We start from the raw sequence: 15,591 nt of genomic DNA on the forward strand, positions 1-15,591 counted from the left end.
GTAGTGCAGCAGTAGGCGGCCCACAGTGTAGGAGATGTAGTGCAGCAATAGGCGGCCCACAGTGTAGGAGACAGCCCAAAGGAAATGCCTGCCGTGTAAGCCTATGTCTCAAAAGCAGCAGGGAAGTAAGTCACCAGCCATAAGCACAGGCCAGTAAGAAGAAAGCAGCTGTGGTGCTTCGATGATGCAGCTGGGTTGAGCTCAAGTAGCAGCCCCAGAAACCAGAACTAACTCTCTCAAGTGCAGGGGTGGAGTAGGGCCAAGTTCAGCGTTAGGAGAACAAAACCAGGTGACAGGTTAAGAAACTGCACAAGACAGCTGAGCAGAAAACTTGACCATTTCCTGAACAGAGAAGTTTTGTCATAAGCAGCAAAGGAAAAATGCAATGTTGTCACAGGCAGATGAGCCCACAGACTCAAAGGCGTTCTTAAATGACAACTGCTACTGTTGGATTTTAGTGCCTATCTTCTCTTCTTAGTAGACAGTAGGCATATTTAAAGCAGAAACTATTTATGCTATAAACACTTTCAGACTGAGCCAGTAATACCCCTTGCCAATGCCATTTCTTACAAATTCATGCAGAGCAAACACACACAGTGAAATGTGCTATCTGTCTGGTGAGTAAATCAACTCACCGTTGCCTTCTAGGCTGTAAAGTGCTGAGGTGCAGTCTACATGAAAGATATTCTTTCTTTTACAATAAAAATAGCACTTGCCAAAGCAGTATTTGCATATGAAATTATGTCCTTAAACAAAACAAGTCAACTTACTAGTAATCATTGCTCCAGTTACAGAAGCCAGGAACCCGATGCTGACAGCAATGATGGAGATCACTCTGCCCTGCCTGTGCCTCTGCAGCATCACAAACATCAACACGCCTGCAGCACCGTGAACAAACAGAGAGGAGAAGAGAGCCCAGAGGAAGATCCAGTACCACATCTCTGAAAGGGAAAGAACAGTGTTAGTCCTGTTGCACAAGTACAGTTCAGAAGACTCAGCCAGCAAACAGTGAGCATCCATGGCTGGGGAGAACCCTGAATGAGAGAGTGGACATAAAAAGGCCTAGCCTGCTGCTATCTGATCCACAGCAGTAAGGCAGTCAGTGACTATCATTAAAGCTAATTAAGGCTTGATGGGAGAATTGCTCCATGATCTCAAAAGGTGAAGGCCATGCCGTTGCTTCCTCTCCACATCCCATTTAGAAAGCAATCCATCTGCTTGCTTCCTGTCACTGTAATAACTTACCCAGGACTTCCACTGTTTTTTATGCTGCTTCAACATGCTCCCAATGGACTGCTGACTTAACACAGCACAGAGCACACCCTGTTTATGTCTTCATTTCCTTTCTCCCAGGTCTCTGCTGCTTCATACTATCCACACACTTCCCAGAGATTGATGCTCTGTACTGGTCAACTCCATCTCCCTGGCCACATCCAAGAGGCATGTACAACAGAGGCAGCAACTGCTCTGTGTGGGGCTGAACAGTCCCTTTCCCTGGGAGATTTTGATTGGAATGCACTGACTCTTCTCCATCTCTAGGTAAATAAAGTTAAGCCTGTTTCCTCACCACACAGTGCAGGCCACACCAAGGACAAGAGGCCACCAAGACTAACATTTCAGCAACTTCTGAGGCCTGTGATATTACTGTCATACAGAAGATAACATCCCAGTTTCTCTGTAATTAAGTGCCTGTTTCATGTGAACCAGTGCATGAAAGTTTGCTTCTAACCGAAAAGCCAACTACCATGTTTAGCCACCCCTGAGAGGGCCCTCTTTGGTATGCAAACACTCTATGAGGATAGGTCTTCTCTGCTGTTTGCTCTACTTGTACTTTCTGTCAAGTCATTATGAGGGGCCACTTTTTTAAAGTAAGGGCTATTTTCCCAAACATCATGGGAGAAATTTGTAACCACACAATTACCATGAAAAACAGTATGGCAGTTCCTCAAAAACCCTAACAACAGAACTATCATATGATTCAATGCACTTCTTGGTGTGTATCTGAGTTGGTTAGGCTTTACTGACAACTTGACAAAACCCAGAGTCACCTGGCAAAAAGGACCAACAACTGAAGAGCTGCTCAGATCACATTGGTCTGTGGCCTTGTCCGTGAGGGACTGTCTGGATTGATGACTGTTTTGAGTAGACACAGTCATTCCTAGGCTATATAAGAAATCTAGCTGAGGACTAGAGAGATAGCCCCGCTATCTCACGTTCTCTTCCTAGAACCCAACGTGGTAGCTCAAAACTGTCTTTAATACCAGTTCAGGGATCCTTGCCCCCTTCTGGCATCCATGGGCACCTGGTACATATACATACATGTAGGCAAAACACTCACACACATAAAAGAAAAGTAAGTAAACAATAAAAAAGCCAGCTGACTAGTTAGCATGCCAAAGTGAATGGGGGAAGTCTTACAAGGCCCTCCACACTAGATGAAGAGTTATAGGTAATTAATGACTGCTGAGAGAGGGAGAAACCATTCTTCAGAGATTAACCTCGTAATTGGTATCCAACACCAAGTGGTCAGCCTGGAAACATACACACAAGCAAAACTAAGTAGACTCAGCAGGTTCTATTTATATGTATGTACATGTATATAATGAAAAAGAGAAAAATGTCTTGGTACTGAGGAAAGAAGGGGGAATGAAGGAAGGAAGAGAGGGGAGAGGAGGGAGAGAGGAATGGGAGGATTAAAGAAGAAAGGAAGCAAACAAGCAAGCTAGCTAGCTAGTATGTATTTTGCTTATGTCCTAAGAACTTCTATGAGGCCAGAATAAAGAGTGATGGACTAATTCTTAAGCAGAGGAAGTTTGAACACAGCATAATACCAAGTCCGTAATGTGGTTATTACTAATTACTCTGATGCAGACCTACAATAAAGAAAAGCAACAGAGAATGGAAGGAAGCATGAGGCTGCCAGAAAGACATCTGCTGGGGAAAAAAAAAGGCTGCGATTTTTTAGAGAAAAATATTACAAAGAAAATCTTTGTGCTCTGCCCTGGGAGAAAAGGTACTCTGAGGGCAAGGCCTCTCCCAGCTAAGCATACAACTTGTGACAAGAGAAAGTCTAAGAGGTTTTCTGTTCAAAGAAAACAAACATTTAGCCAAGGTTTTCCACATCGTCAGTATATAGAAACTTCTGCGGCTACGGTTCAAGGGGAAGGGCCGGTGTCTATTCCACACTGGCAGCTGAACTGGGCAGTGTCACCCCCATGCTCTGGTTTTTGAGGCATGAAAGATGCATGATTAAGAAAATCATTGGTTCTTTCTCCAGAATTTCAGAGAGCTGGTCTATTTGTTGGGATTCTCTGGAGAAGCAAAACTGATAGAATTAATCTATACATATATTAAAAGGGGATTTATCATGCCTGGCTAATCCAACAATAGCTGTCTCCCAACAGAAAAGCTAAGAGTCCTGTAGTTTTTCAGTCTACGAGGCTGGATAGCTCAGCAGTCCCGAACTGGTGCTCACACTTCAGGAAGGTCCTAGAGAGGGCTGCCCATATTCAGTTGAAGACTGAAGAAGTACATTCTAATACCAGCAAAGGAACATCCAAACCACTGGATAGATGAATTTTCCAGAAAGAGTGAAAACAAGTGTGCAAAGAGCAAAAGCTCCCTTCTTCAATGTGATTAGTGAGAAGCCTCTAGAAGGTGTGGGCCAGACTTAAAGTGAGTCTTCCAATCTCAAATGATACAGATTTAGGGTGGATCTTCCATATAAAATGATCCAATCAAGGAAAATCCTTCACAGGTTTGCCCAGCTACTTGGTTTTAATTACTTCGGATGCAGTCATGTTGACAACCAAGATTAGTCATCTGAGTTCCTGAGGCCAGGCAACATGTGGCAAGAACAAAGCCTCTGAGAGGGCTTTGTGTTAAGTTGTGAACTCTTGAAGCCTGTGTTGTGGCAGAGATCCCAAGATGTTGGGAGATGCCAGAGCCATGAGTTATCTGCCAAGGAGATCTGTCTAAAGCAAGTGGAACCAGCCCATCAGAGAGACACATGTCGCAAGCAGCAAAGCTGGAGGAGCAGAGCCACTAAGCCCCTTGAAACTATAACTCTTAATACTGGATGTGGAGATACAAGATTTGGTGTTTTCACCGCTGGGTTTCAGTCTTGCTTTGGTCTGGTATTTCCTCACTATATGGAATGCAAATGTATATTCTGTGGCATTCTATAATGAAAGTATATAATTTGTCTTTCAGTCTCACAGTTGAGTCACAGTTAAGAAATTTTCTTGAAAATACCTCGTGTCAGAGCAACAATACCAACCAACCACAGCTCCCAAGGTCTAAACCACCAGCCTGGGAGCACTTAGGGAGGGATCCAGGGCTTCAGCTGAATACGTAAGAGTGGAGGGCATAGGTGGAAGATGAGATCCTTGACCTCATGAAGCCTGGACGCCCCAGGGGGTGGGAATTTTGAGGGTGGGAAAGTGGGAGTGGGGGGGTAGGTAGGGGTTACATCCACAGAGAAGAAGGAGGAGGGGTAAGGGGATGGGGGTTCCCGGGTGGGTGGGGGATGGGGTAAGGGGACAACATATGAAATGTAAATAAAATATCCAATAAAAAAAATTATAAAAAAAAAGAAAATACCTCGTGTCTTAGAAGAGACTTTGAACTTCTGAACAGTGCTGTAGCTGTTGAAAGACTAATGACTTTAAAAGTTGGACTAAAAGTAATTTTTTATCATGAGCCTCTGGAAGCCAGTGGCAGAATATGGTGGTTTGAAGGAGAACTGTCCCTCACTGGCTCATCTACTTGTGTACTTGATCCCCAGTTGGTGGTGTTATTTGGGAAAGATATAGAACCTTTAGGAAGTGGACCTTTGTGGAATGAAGTCCATCACTGATAGGCTTTGAGAGTATATAGATCACTTCCCTTCCTGCCCTGTTCTACCTTTGCTTCCTGTGGGTAGAAGAAACATGATCAGCCAGCTTCCTTCTCTTGCCACTATGCCATGCTTTCTCTACCATGATGGACTCTATTCCCCTGGAACTTTGAGCCAAAATAAACCTATCATCTTTAAGTTGATTTTGGCCAGAGTATTTTATCCCAGCAACAGAAAACTAACTAACACAATACCCAAAGGATGAAGAGCAGACTAAGTGCTCCAAGAGATACTGGCCCAGCCAAGCTCATGTCCGCATAGCCACCACAACTGGGAAGCAGAAGCAACCCAAGTGTGCAACAACCCATGAGTGAACATCGCATACATGGATCTTGGGAAATGATTCAGTTTTAAAAAGAGAAAAAATTATGTCACATGGTTCACCTTGGATGAACACTGAGTACATCTGTTGAGTAGACTGACATCACAGGACATACATTATATGATCTTTATGAATATTGTGGGTCACTTAGTAATAACCAAATCCTAACTTGAGAACATAGAAATCCCCATCTTATCTCTGGTCAGATATATTAATGAGAACAGGAGACAGAAATCAGCTATGCAGTTTAGGAGAAGGGTCCCCAAAAGTGAACAATTCCATTATGGTCCTTGGTCAGAAGCAGGAACTGTCCTCGGTTCTCCAACTACAAATGGCAGGAAAGAGTCCTGTTTTTTTTTTATCTCCTCCTACATGAACAATCCTGTCTACAGGCTGTGATTGGGTGGGTGACTCAAACTCCAGTTCAAACATTCACCCGGCAAAAAAGTTTGGAGCTGGAACTCTGTATTTCCAGAGTAAAAGTAAGTTATATCTATCCCCAAATTTCAGCCTATCTCCTAAATAATTTTAGGTCCCCATTCTTGAAGGGGGAATGTTACAGGAGCCTTAAGGCCACTGAGTATGGACGCCCTCGACAACAGACTCTATTCTGGCCCTAGGTAGACACATGACATTCTGATCTGTTCTTTAGGTTAGTGTTATCTCCTCCTTTGAGAGTTAATCCAGCTGGACTTGTCAATTACCTCTGACTCTCAGAAATCCTTCAGAAAACTACTGTAAAAAAGGGGGGGGGGAGTAATCGTCACCTTGCAGGATAATGTACTTATCTTTCCCAGAAGCCCCCTGTTCTCAGTGCAGTCATTTGCAGAGCTACCATTAGCAGCTCAGTCTTCCTAAGTTCTGAATCACCTGCTCACATACAGCCTATGAGTTCTCATTCAGGAGAGAGGAAACCAGAACTCTCTTTGGCATTCCTGGCCAGAGAATCTAAGACAAATTCTGCTTCTGGATAAAAGCAAGAACTGAACTGTTCAGGACCTAGTGACTTATCCTTCTGTCTTTTTATTTCATCTTCTCTTTAAATAGAGCCGGAGCCTGGAAAGCTCCCTCTGACACTCTGCATTTCCCTCCTTTTCCTCTGAAGTCATACTCTGCTCCTTGTCTTGTGTGCCAAGTGGCTGTTAACTGGCCTTATTGCCTAGTGGCTGCTTACTGGCCTCATTGCCTAACTCAAAAGGCATGTTTTCCCTTCCTCTCTCTTCTCCTTACTCCTGACAGCTGCTAGGAATTCCAGTCTGCCTTCCCCACTGTTTTGTTTTGTGTTAAAGAAAAATAAACAATGACAACAACAACAACAACAAAAAACTCCAATAAAATTATCCTTGAGCTACCTTAAATTTGTTCTTAAAGACTTCTTATCCATGAGACTACAAGCCCAAAGAGACTAATTTCTTGAGTAACAGGTGGCATGTGGCCTCTCAGGTGGAGCTCCTAAAACCTCTAGTGTAGGGAAAATCCAGATGTTGAACTGGCATCTGAAGTGAGCCAGTTCTCGGGACTGAGCCCTTGCCTTGTGGGATCAGGTGTTACTCCAGGTGAAATGTCAGAGTTGAACTGAATGACAGGATATCTAGTTGATGCCTTGGAGAACTCCTTGTCACACTGGTCACAGAGTCTTCCCTGTGAGAGTAAACAATGAATGTGTTTCATTATATGTTTATTTTTGTAACCACTATTTTAAGAGATAAGTAAGTTAAAATGTGTAAAATATGGATATAAATTTCTAACATTTATTAAGACAAGACAATAAATGACAAAAAATTAAAAACAAAAACTATTTTGAAAACGAAGAAATGTACAAAAGGGCAACATAAGACACATCTGTTGTAACAATGGGGCTGCTCTCCACAGGCTATTGGTAAGTCACTGTGTGAGCGATGTGATGCGCACACTCTTGCGCGCTCTCTCTACACACACACATACACACAGAGAGGAAGGGAGGGAGGAAGGGAAGGATAGAGAGAGAGAGAGAGGGAGGGAGGAAGAGATGTACAAATGAGAACAAGTACATCCATAAGTCTGGAGGAAGCGGAGTGCGGTTGGCAGATCAAATCAATGTCAGTAATTCAGCTATGACACACTGTAGACTTCTAAGACATGTCATCAGGCCAGCGGGATAAAAGGCTTACAAGTTCTCCCCTACATATTATTTCCTACCACTGCTGTGGAGTTATAATTATCTTAGAATGAAAGGTTTAATCATTAGGAAGAGAAGGACAGAAATACACAAAACAAAACTGACAGCATGGGCTCTCCTGCTAAACACAGAACAGACTCAGAAAACTTGATTGTTTCACAGAAGAGACAGCTGATCTATTTCACAATGTGTGCCAAACAAAATACCACACTTACTTCTCAACAATTAAAGTAGAGACTCCGGTAATTAAGGAAAAAGGTGCTTTCATATTATAGTCAAACAGCTTCAATTATAAGTTGTATTAAGAATTCAAAAGTTTAACTAGTTCAGCAGATATCTGTATATTACAGGATACACTCAAAGTGAAATGTAAGGAAGGAGGTGAGTGTCACCAGGAAGCGCCTTCCACATCCTACTCTGGGCCAGCACAATCTCATGGTGGTCACAAACACTCCAGTACCAGAAGTCAACAAAAGCCTTGTGTCCAGCAAACACAGGAAAGCTAAACACATTTTCTTACCCCAAGGTCTTCTTCTGTGTCCTTGTAATACACAAGGGAGTAATTCTTGACTATAGTTAACACATGGACACAGGGTTATCTAACATGGTGGGATTATTTACTCACTGAATACATTCTTTCTATACAGTAAATACACTTAATAAGGAATAGGGAGTTTCTAAAGTTCATTGTTTCATAAAGATCCAAAATATCAAAAGAACAATAGACTAAAATAAAACCTCATGAGGTCCCCAGGTCCAGTTCAGTGTCATCTGTCAAATTAACTCTCTGAACAAACTACCCCAAAGTTCAATTAACTTGCATGGTTCCATTTTCCTCTCTCTTAATTATGCTATACTAGTCATCTTAGAAAGCCCAGAACTCTGTTGCTAATATTATTAGGTTGGATTCAGAGTTGCTACTACTGTTTTTAATTTTCTGACATTTCAACATGGCCTTCAGGGCAGAGAGGACCTCCTGAAATCTTGGTCACTCTGGACAAGCAAGTCTGTCTAAGGACCCATTCCCTAGTGGCAATCATAGAAAACCTTTAATTGGCTCAAGTAAAGAGAACTACAGGACCTCAACGATAGGCACCCACAGTCCTAAGGAAGAATAATAAGGAAAAGAGGGTACTCTCAGAGCCTTTTTCTCACTTGCTGCGTCCACCAAACGATGGATTTCTAGAATGTATTCATTTGGAAAGGCCATCTGAGTATTCATATTAAAACCATCATATCAGTTAACAAAATTCTGCTCTGATATGACATGCGGTATGATGGAACTGAAAGCAGTGCATCTCATTTAATTACAGCACATATGTTGGGCAAATGCAAGCCCAACATATCGTGATGTCCTCTTGTGGTCTTGGGCCTATCCTGCATGGCTCCAGTGACTGACCTGAAGGAAGGGAGGGAGGGAAGGAGGAAGGGGGAGAGGGGGAGAAGAGAGGAGAGAAGAGGGGAGGGGAGGGGAGGAGAGGGGAGGGGAGTAGAGTGGAGGGGAGTAGAGTGGAGGGGAGGGGAGGAGAGGAGAGGCAAGGCAAACACAGAGATTGGGTAAACTAGTCTCTCTGATGGAGAAGCCACAGTACCCCAGAAGCTTAGTAGAAACAGTCTTCAGGAGGCAAATATCCAGGGGCAGGAAAGCTAGGGCAAATTTTTTCCTGCATATAGGATCAACATTCACACTTGGATCAGAGGAAGGCTTTGCTAACCCTCTGAGTCTCACCTGAGGAAAAGCTTGCCAATGTCCCTGAGTGAGGCTTTGGTCCTTGACATGGGCAGCTTATGTCAACAATGCACACCCACTCATGACTTCACCCACTCAGCTTCCTCTGCTCCCCACAGTCTTTTTTTTGTTTTGTTTTGTTTTGTTTTGTTTTGTTTTGTTTTTCGAGACAGGGTTTCTCTGTGTAGCCCGGGCTGTCCTGGAACTCACTCTGTAGACCAGGCTGGCCTTGAACTCAGAAATCCGCCTGCCTCTGCCTCCCAAGTGCTGGGATTAAAGGCGTGCGCCACCACCGCCCGGCAACTGCTCCCCACAGTCTTATACTGTGCTTTACATTTGATCCAACCAGGCTTCATGTTTTGGTTCTTACAATAACCTCTAAAACAGGGAAATCATTAAGAACAGAGAGTATGTTGAAAACCAATGCAAAGCTGCATGGTATTCTAAAAAGCCCGCAAATCCATCAATGGTAGGATCAGGCTAAACTACGCATTGCAAAAAAGATAGCAAAGCCTGACCAGAATGTCCATCAACAATTTCCAAATATCCAACAACTGGCTCACAGGAAGTATTCACAATACTAAAATCCCCCATTCCCTTCTCTGAGCTTAACCCAGTCCGGACGTGCTGATGTATGAGCACTAACCTGGACCACTCTGCTGGATGAGAGGCAGCTGACAGCAATGGCCACTGTCTCGGAGACGGAAAGTGTAGCTACCAAACACTGGGAGAACTGGGACAACTGGATGGAGGCAACTGTTTAAGCTACACAATTAATGTGAACATGTAGATCCACCCCCACCCCATCCCACTCCACTCTTACTTCTGTCTGTCCATCTCCCACCTAGCTCCTCCATCTCGGCAATTAAGGACAGAGGCCACATCAGGTGACACTGCTGGTGCTAAACTATAAAACAAACAACTAAAAAATACAATACTTGAAGTAAACACTTTGACTTGTCTCATGCAAATAATCACAATAACTCACTGGAAGAGACATGTCTTTTCCCAGAACAAAACACAGCCTTCCTAGTCATTAGTCATTTGCCACAGGCAGGGCTACCTCCCCTTAACTAACTTCATCTGGGTCAGTGCAGTGTGTCTGCTTACTTCCTGGTGAGACTGAGAGAATGAGAATGCACTCTAGTTTCCAAAGAGTACTAGAATAGCTCGCTCCCATCTGTGACGGCATCAGCCCTGGTTACCAAGTCACTCACTATCTTCTATACTTTTGTTCTTAATCCGAACAAACACAGCTTATGAGAAATTAATCTCTTGAGACACCTTGAAATCACTGAGTAAAAACATCAGAGAAAGGCAGACACTGGATGATCTTACTGGTTAGAAACCAACCAAAGACTTGGTATCAGATATGTAAGATGGATGACGGGTAACAGTTATTTTAGAGTGGTCACTATTGAACACAGTCTAAAATACTTCTGAACATTTGTACTGAAAATATAGTTTTCAAAAATTAGGCTTTACTATATTTTTTAACTCATCAAAGGAGATAAAACACTCTATTAAACTAATGGCTGCTCCTAAGAATTACCTAAAAAGCAACTTATTCCCTAGAGGTAAGACCTAATCAATATACTTCTATCAAATCCTTCCATGGTCACAGTGTGTAACACAGATGGAAACAGTAGGCTACCACTACATAAAAAATGTTTATTTATGGGAGGCAGAGGCAGGTGGATTTCTGAGTTCAAGGCCAGCCTGGTCTACAGAGTGAGTTCCAGGACAGCCCGGGCTATACAGAGAAACCCTGTCTCGAAAAACAAAAACAAAAAATGTTTATTTAAATATTCTAGCACAAAAATAAGACCTATCATTAGACACGAATTGAACATTTAGTCCTTAAAAAGAAAACAATGGGGTTGGGCAGTAGTGACACAAGCCTTTAGTTCCAGAACTCAGCAGGCAGAGGCAGGATGTTTGTGAGTTCAAAGTCAGCCTGGTCTATATAGCAAGCTCCCGAACAACCAGGGCTGTTACACAGAGAACCCCCGTGTCAAAAAACAACAAACAAACAAACAAACAAGCAAACAAAGGAAGAAAGCAATGGGATTGGAGAGATGGCTTAGCGGGTTAAGAGTGCTTGCTATGCAAGTATGAGGACCGAGATTCAGACCCCAGCAAACAACAAGCTGGGTATGTGGGCCCATGCCTGTAACCCTAGGTCAGAGAAGGGTAGACAGAGTTAGGAAGATGGCCATGTCATATTGACTTCCAGAATAGCTGAGAGAATGTAAGCCCCCAGATCAGGAAGAAAGTCTGCACTCAAAGAAACAGTGTTAGATGAGGGCACTTGATGTCATCTTATGGCCCCCATGCCTGAGTAGGCATGCATTCCCTCCGCACACACATATGTGGACACACATACACACACACACACACTAACTAACCTTTGTAAGAAAGTTACTAGTAAACAGGTAAAACCTCACTATTCAACATACTCTATGCCTCAAGATGAAAAACATACCTATAAAAGGCTACATTTGGGGACTGTTCATAATTTTCTACTTTATGTAAATAGTCCATGTAATATTTTTAAATAACCTTATGTTAAAATAAGGTGATCATATTTTTTCATTCCAGAGAACCCAAGCATACAGAAATTGCTCCTACTACATTGCTAATAGCAGAAATTTCTGTTCTTGTAATATATTGATTGAGTTATATGATACAATGCACTCATAATCTGGTAAGGCCCTCTAGATTCGGGCCAATAAATACATACAGCCTATGAATCATGTCTGTTCAACATTTTTCTCAACAATCTCTGGCTAAAAATGATTGTACATTTAAAGAAGATTTCAAAATATGTAAAAAGCAAAATTTCACAACAAATTCTACATGAACACCAGCTTGTATGTTTGGACCATCCATGGATACTATCATGCTACAATGGTAGACGGAATAGTCGTGACACAGATAAAATGGGCCACCAAGCCAAATACCTTTAGTGGTGAATTTACTGCTTACAAAATGTAAGTGCTGGGATTCAGTCCTGGGACAAACTTGGCTGAAGTGTGTATTTTATGTACCAAAACAGACCTGGCCTCCAGGTTCTCCCAGCACCCCTCAGTTCCTACCTGTTACAGGGCATGCCTGTCACACCACAGCCTCTCCCCTGCAGGTTCTCCCAGCATCCCCTGGTCCCTACTTGTTACAGGGCATGCCTGTCACACCACAGTCTCTGCCCTGAACTTTCCAGGCCAGGGGCTGGGCTTCCTCTCCCCAAGAAGCTCTTTCCCTATATAATCCAGACATTTTGGTCTCTGATGTCTCTCTCCCCCCTCTACACTTTCTCTCTCCCTGCCTATGCATGCTCTTTTTACTCTTCCTTCTCTCTGCAACAACTTCCCAGGCCTAGCTCCTTGGGACCAGTGAACCAGCGTAAGAGCTGTCCCCCAATAAACCTGCCTTTATATACCTTAATTCAGCTTGAATTGGCTCATTTCATTGATGGAGAGTAACTTATCGATAAGAATTTTTTAGAGCAGCAGTACTCTTCATGTGGGTCAAGACCCTTGGGATGGGGATGAAACAACCTTCTCACAGGGGTTGCTTAAGAGTATTGGAAAACACAGATATTTATATTAGATTTATAACAGTAGCAAAATTATAGTTATAAAGTAGCAACAAAACCCAATGTTATGGTTGGGGATCACTACTACATGAGGGACTGATAAAGGTTGAACAAAACATTAGGAAGGTTGAGAACCACAGCTTTAGAGGATAGTAAAGTTCTGTTGTCTAAAGGACTAAACTGAGGACCAAACCTAGGGTCTTGTGCCTTGTACGTGCCAATCACACACTGGGCACTGGGATTGTTCTAATGTTTCCCAGGTGATTTTCATGTACAGTAGAACATCATCTCTAAGACATTATGTTCAAATCACACAACTGTATGTGATTGAAAAACTCTGGTTTGACCAAAGCCAAAGCTGTTGGACGATATGGTAAGTTGGAGCCAAAATAGGTAGTATTCTAGATTTACATACACTTTAGGATGGAGGTGGAAGGTTTGGGGCAGCCAAGTGAAGAAGCCTTTCATTTTTAAATTCTGTACAATTTCATATGTGCATACACTATATTATGATACTATTCACTCCCAGTACCCTTTATCATCTCCCCCTTCTCCTGCTGACTGCCCTTCTTCCCAACAGTCCCTACTATCCTCATATGTTTCTCCCTCCCTCCCTCCTTTCCTATTGTGCGTGGTGTGTGCGCATGGTATGTGTGTGTGTGCATGTGTGTAGCCACAGCTCCTGCTGTGTTCATGACTGCAATAGCCCTGCCATAGCTTGGACTTACTTCAGATTTTAAATACCAAAGTTATATAACCATGTTTAACTTTTAAAGCCATTTCTCTGATAGATACAGAAAACTGAGGCTAGAGCAGATGAGCAATTGTGATGCTGTCAGGAGTCCAGGACTTGGTTACTGGCCTTAAATGAAAAGAACCTGAGACATATTTAGGAGGACCACTGGTCTAGCCTGGATAAGGGAATAAGAGATATGTTCTATCTGGCCATCCTGATTTCTAGAAAGAATCAGTGGAGAGATAAGAGTAAATGGTTTCCACACATGGAAAAGTGTCTTTGGTCTATCTACAACACTATCCAAATGCTATCGAGAGATGAGAAATAAAGAAACTAAATGCAGGAAGATGTCAGGTCCTTCCAGTCAATATACCTTGAGTTTATATACTACACTTTCGCCTAAATGCGGCATCTGTTTTGTCATACTTAAAAATCTATGTTTACTCAAACAGTAAATGTGAATCAGAATTTAGGATATAGAGAACTACAAAATCATCACTCCTCCTTAACAGATACATTACAGAAAATTAAAACCTCTCCTCAGTTCATGAGGAGGGTATTAGGCAAAAAAGTTAAAAGATACCCTACCCCCATGGATGGCCACCACCTAAGTGAGTAAGATGAAACCAATCAGTGTGCTGGCCTCAGAGTAAAATGACATTGTGAGAGACACAGGCATGCTCTTGTCTCCTGGGTGTGCCCTAGGAAGACTGGGTGGTAAGTGGATTAGAAAAGCCACCTGTGGATGTAGATGGTGTAGGCCAGATTGGAGGAGCTAACGGCCTGCCTCTAGGGATCCTTTCACAGAGAGCCAACACCTTCAGCTAATGGGGAGGTGGCAAACCTTGTTACCCTCCAGAGAGAAATAAAAATATACCGTTAATTCAGTACAGGGAAGGGTAAACGGAAAAACTTCTATCCTCACAAAAGACACAGAAGACTGTCCAGAGACCAAGGGTTCTACTCCAAGCAGGTTTCCATTACTACTGAAGGCACTGGAAACTCCTACCCAGGACCAAGCACAGACAAAAGTCAAGTTTGGCCACCATGGTTCACAAAGGCAGGAATTCTGGGAAGATTCTAACCCAAATTCCCAGTATACCAAGCATAACCAAAATCCCCACGATAAGCCTAGCAGTGTGTCACTAGCAAAAGCTCAGTAGCAGGCAAGTGCACGAGGGGACCCTACTGCATACAGGCATGCAGAGATGACCAAAGGCCAGCAATAGAGCACTAACTTACTACAGGCCCTTCCCAAGCACAACAGAACAGCAGCAACCTCCAGAGAGTGTGAAGCAGCAAGGGTGACCACAGCAACAGCCAAACTCAAGTCCAGCTCAATCAAGTCTGGATCACTGCTGGTCTTTTCCAGGAGTGAAGATTATGTAGCTCATTCTATCTTACATCCAACAACAAAAAACCAAGATACATTAAAAACAGGAAAACCCACTGCTGAGAAATACAGCAAATCAACATTAACTCTGACCCAGATGGCACAGTCAGCAAATCCACCAGACAGGGGATGCTAAGACCTAGGTGGAAACTCTTATTTAGTGTTAAAAGGAAATGCTATGACAAGTTGAACAAACCACATTAGATTAAAACAAAAACAAACAAACAAAAACCCCAAAAACTCCATCAATGGGCTCCTCAAGAGACTTGAGACAGCTGGACAAAGAATTGAGGAACTTAAAGATATGCTAAAAGAAATTATTAAAACTAAAAGAGAATAAAGATAGAGTGGAAAAAGAAGAATGCATCCAAGAGTTACAAAGCTCCTTCAAATAACTTATGTAATTGCCATCCCAGAAGAGACAACAGGAAACAAAGGAGACTGCTTGAAACCACTCAGAAATAAAAGACATCAAACCACAAATCCAACATTCTCCAAATCCAAAACTAGACAAAGGTATTCCCTCCACAGCACAACAGAGCACCGGAAATCAACTCTGCAAAGGCAACTCAGACATACAGACACCACAGGAAAGGACTGACAAGCAAGGTAAAGCCCGCAAGCAGGCTTCCTAGAGGGAAAGGATGCTACAGAGGATAGGCCAGGAAGCACAGCAAATACCTTCACCAACCCTCAACTGGAAGCCAGCCGTATCACCCTCAGGAAAACTGAAGGGAGGCAGGCAGGAGATAACTATAGAC

General features: G+C 42.9%; 1 protein-coding gene across 2 annotated transcripts in view; it reads right to left on the bottom strand.

Annotated features, from left to right (window-relative positions):
* The window catches only part of Tmem170b (transmembrane protein 170B), a 32,921-nt gene that overhangs the window by 7,767 nt on the left and 9,563 nt on the right, over positions 1 to 15,591 (bottom strand). The window contains exon 2 of one of the 2 annotated variants that reach the window (XM_028763238.1): positions 771 to 941. The exons of the other annotated variant lie outside the window; for it this stretch is intronic. Within the exon in view, the coding sequence (XP_028619071.1) occupies positions 771 to 941 (171 nt within the window). The remainder of the gene's footprint in view (positions 1 to 770; positions 942 to 15,591) is intronic. 2 annotated transcript variants of the gene reach the window in all.

This window comes from Grammomys surdaster, unplaced genomic scaffold, assembly GCF_004785775.1.
Source record: "Grammomys surdaster isolate TR1022 unplaced genomic scaffold, NIH_TR_1.0 137, whole genome shotgun sequence".
NCBI classification, from domain to species: Eukaryota; Metazoa; Chordata; class Mammalia; order Rodentia; family Muridae; genus Grammomys; species Grammomys surdaster.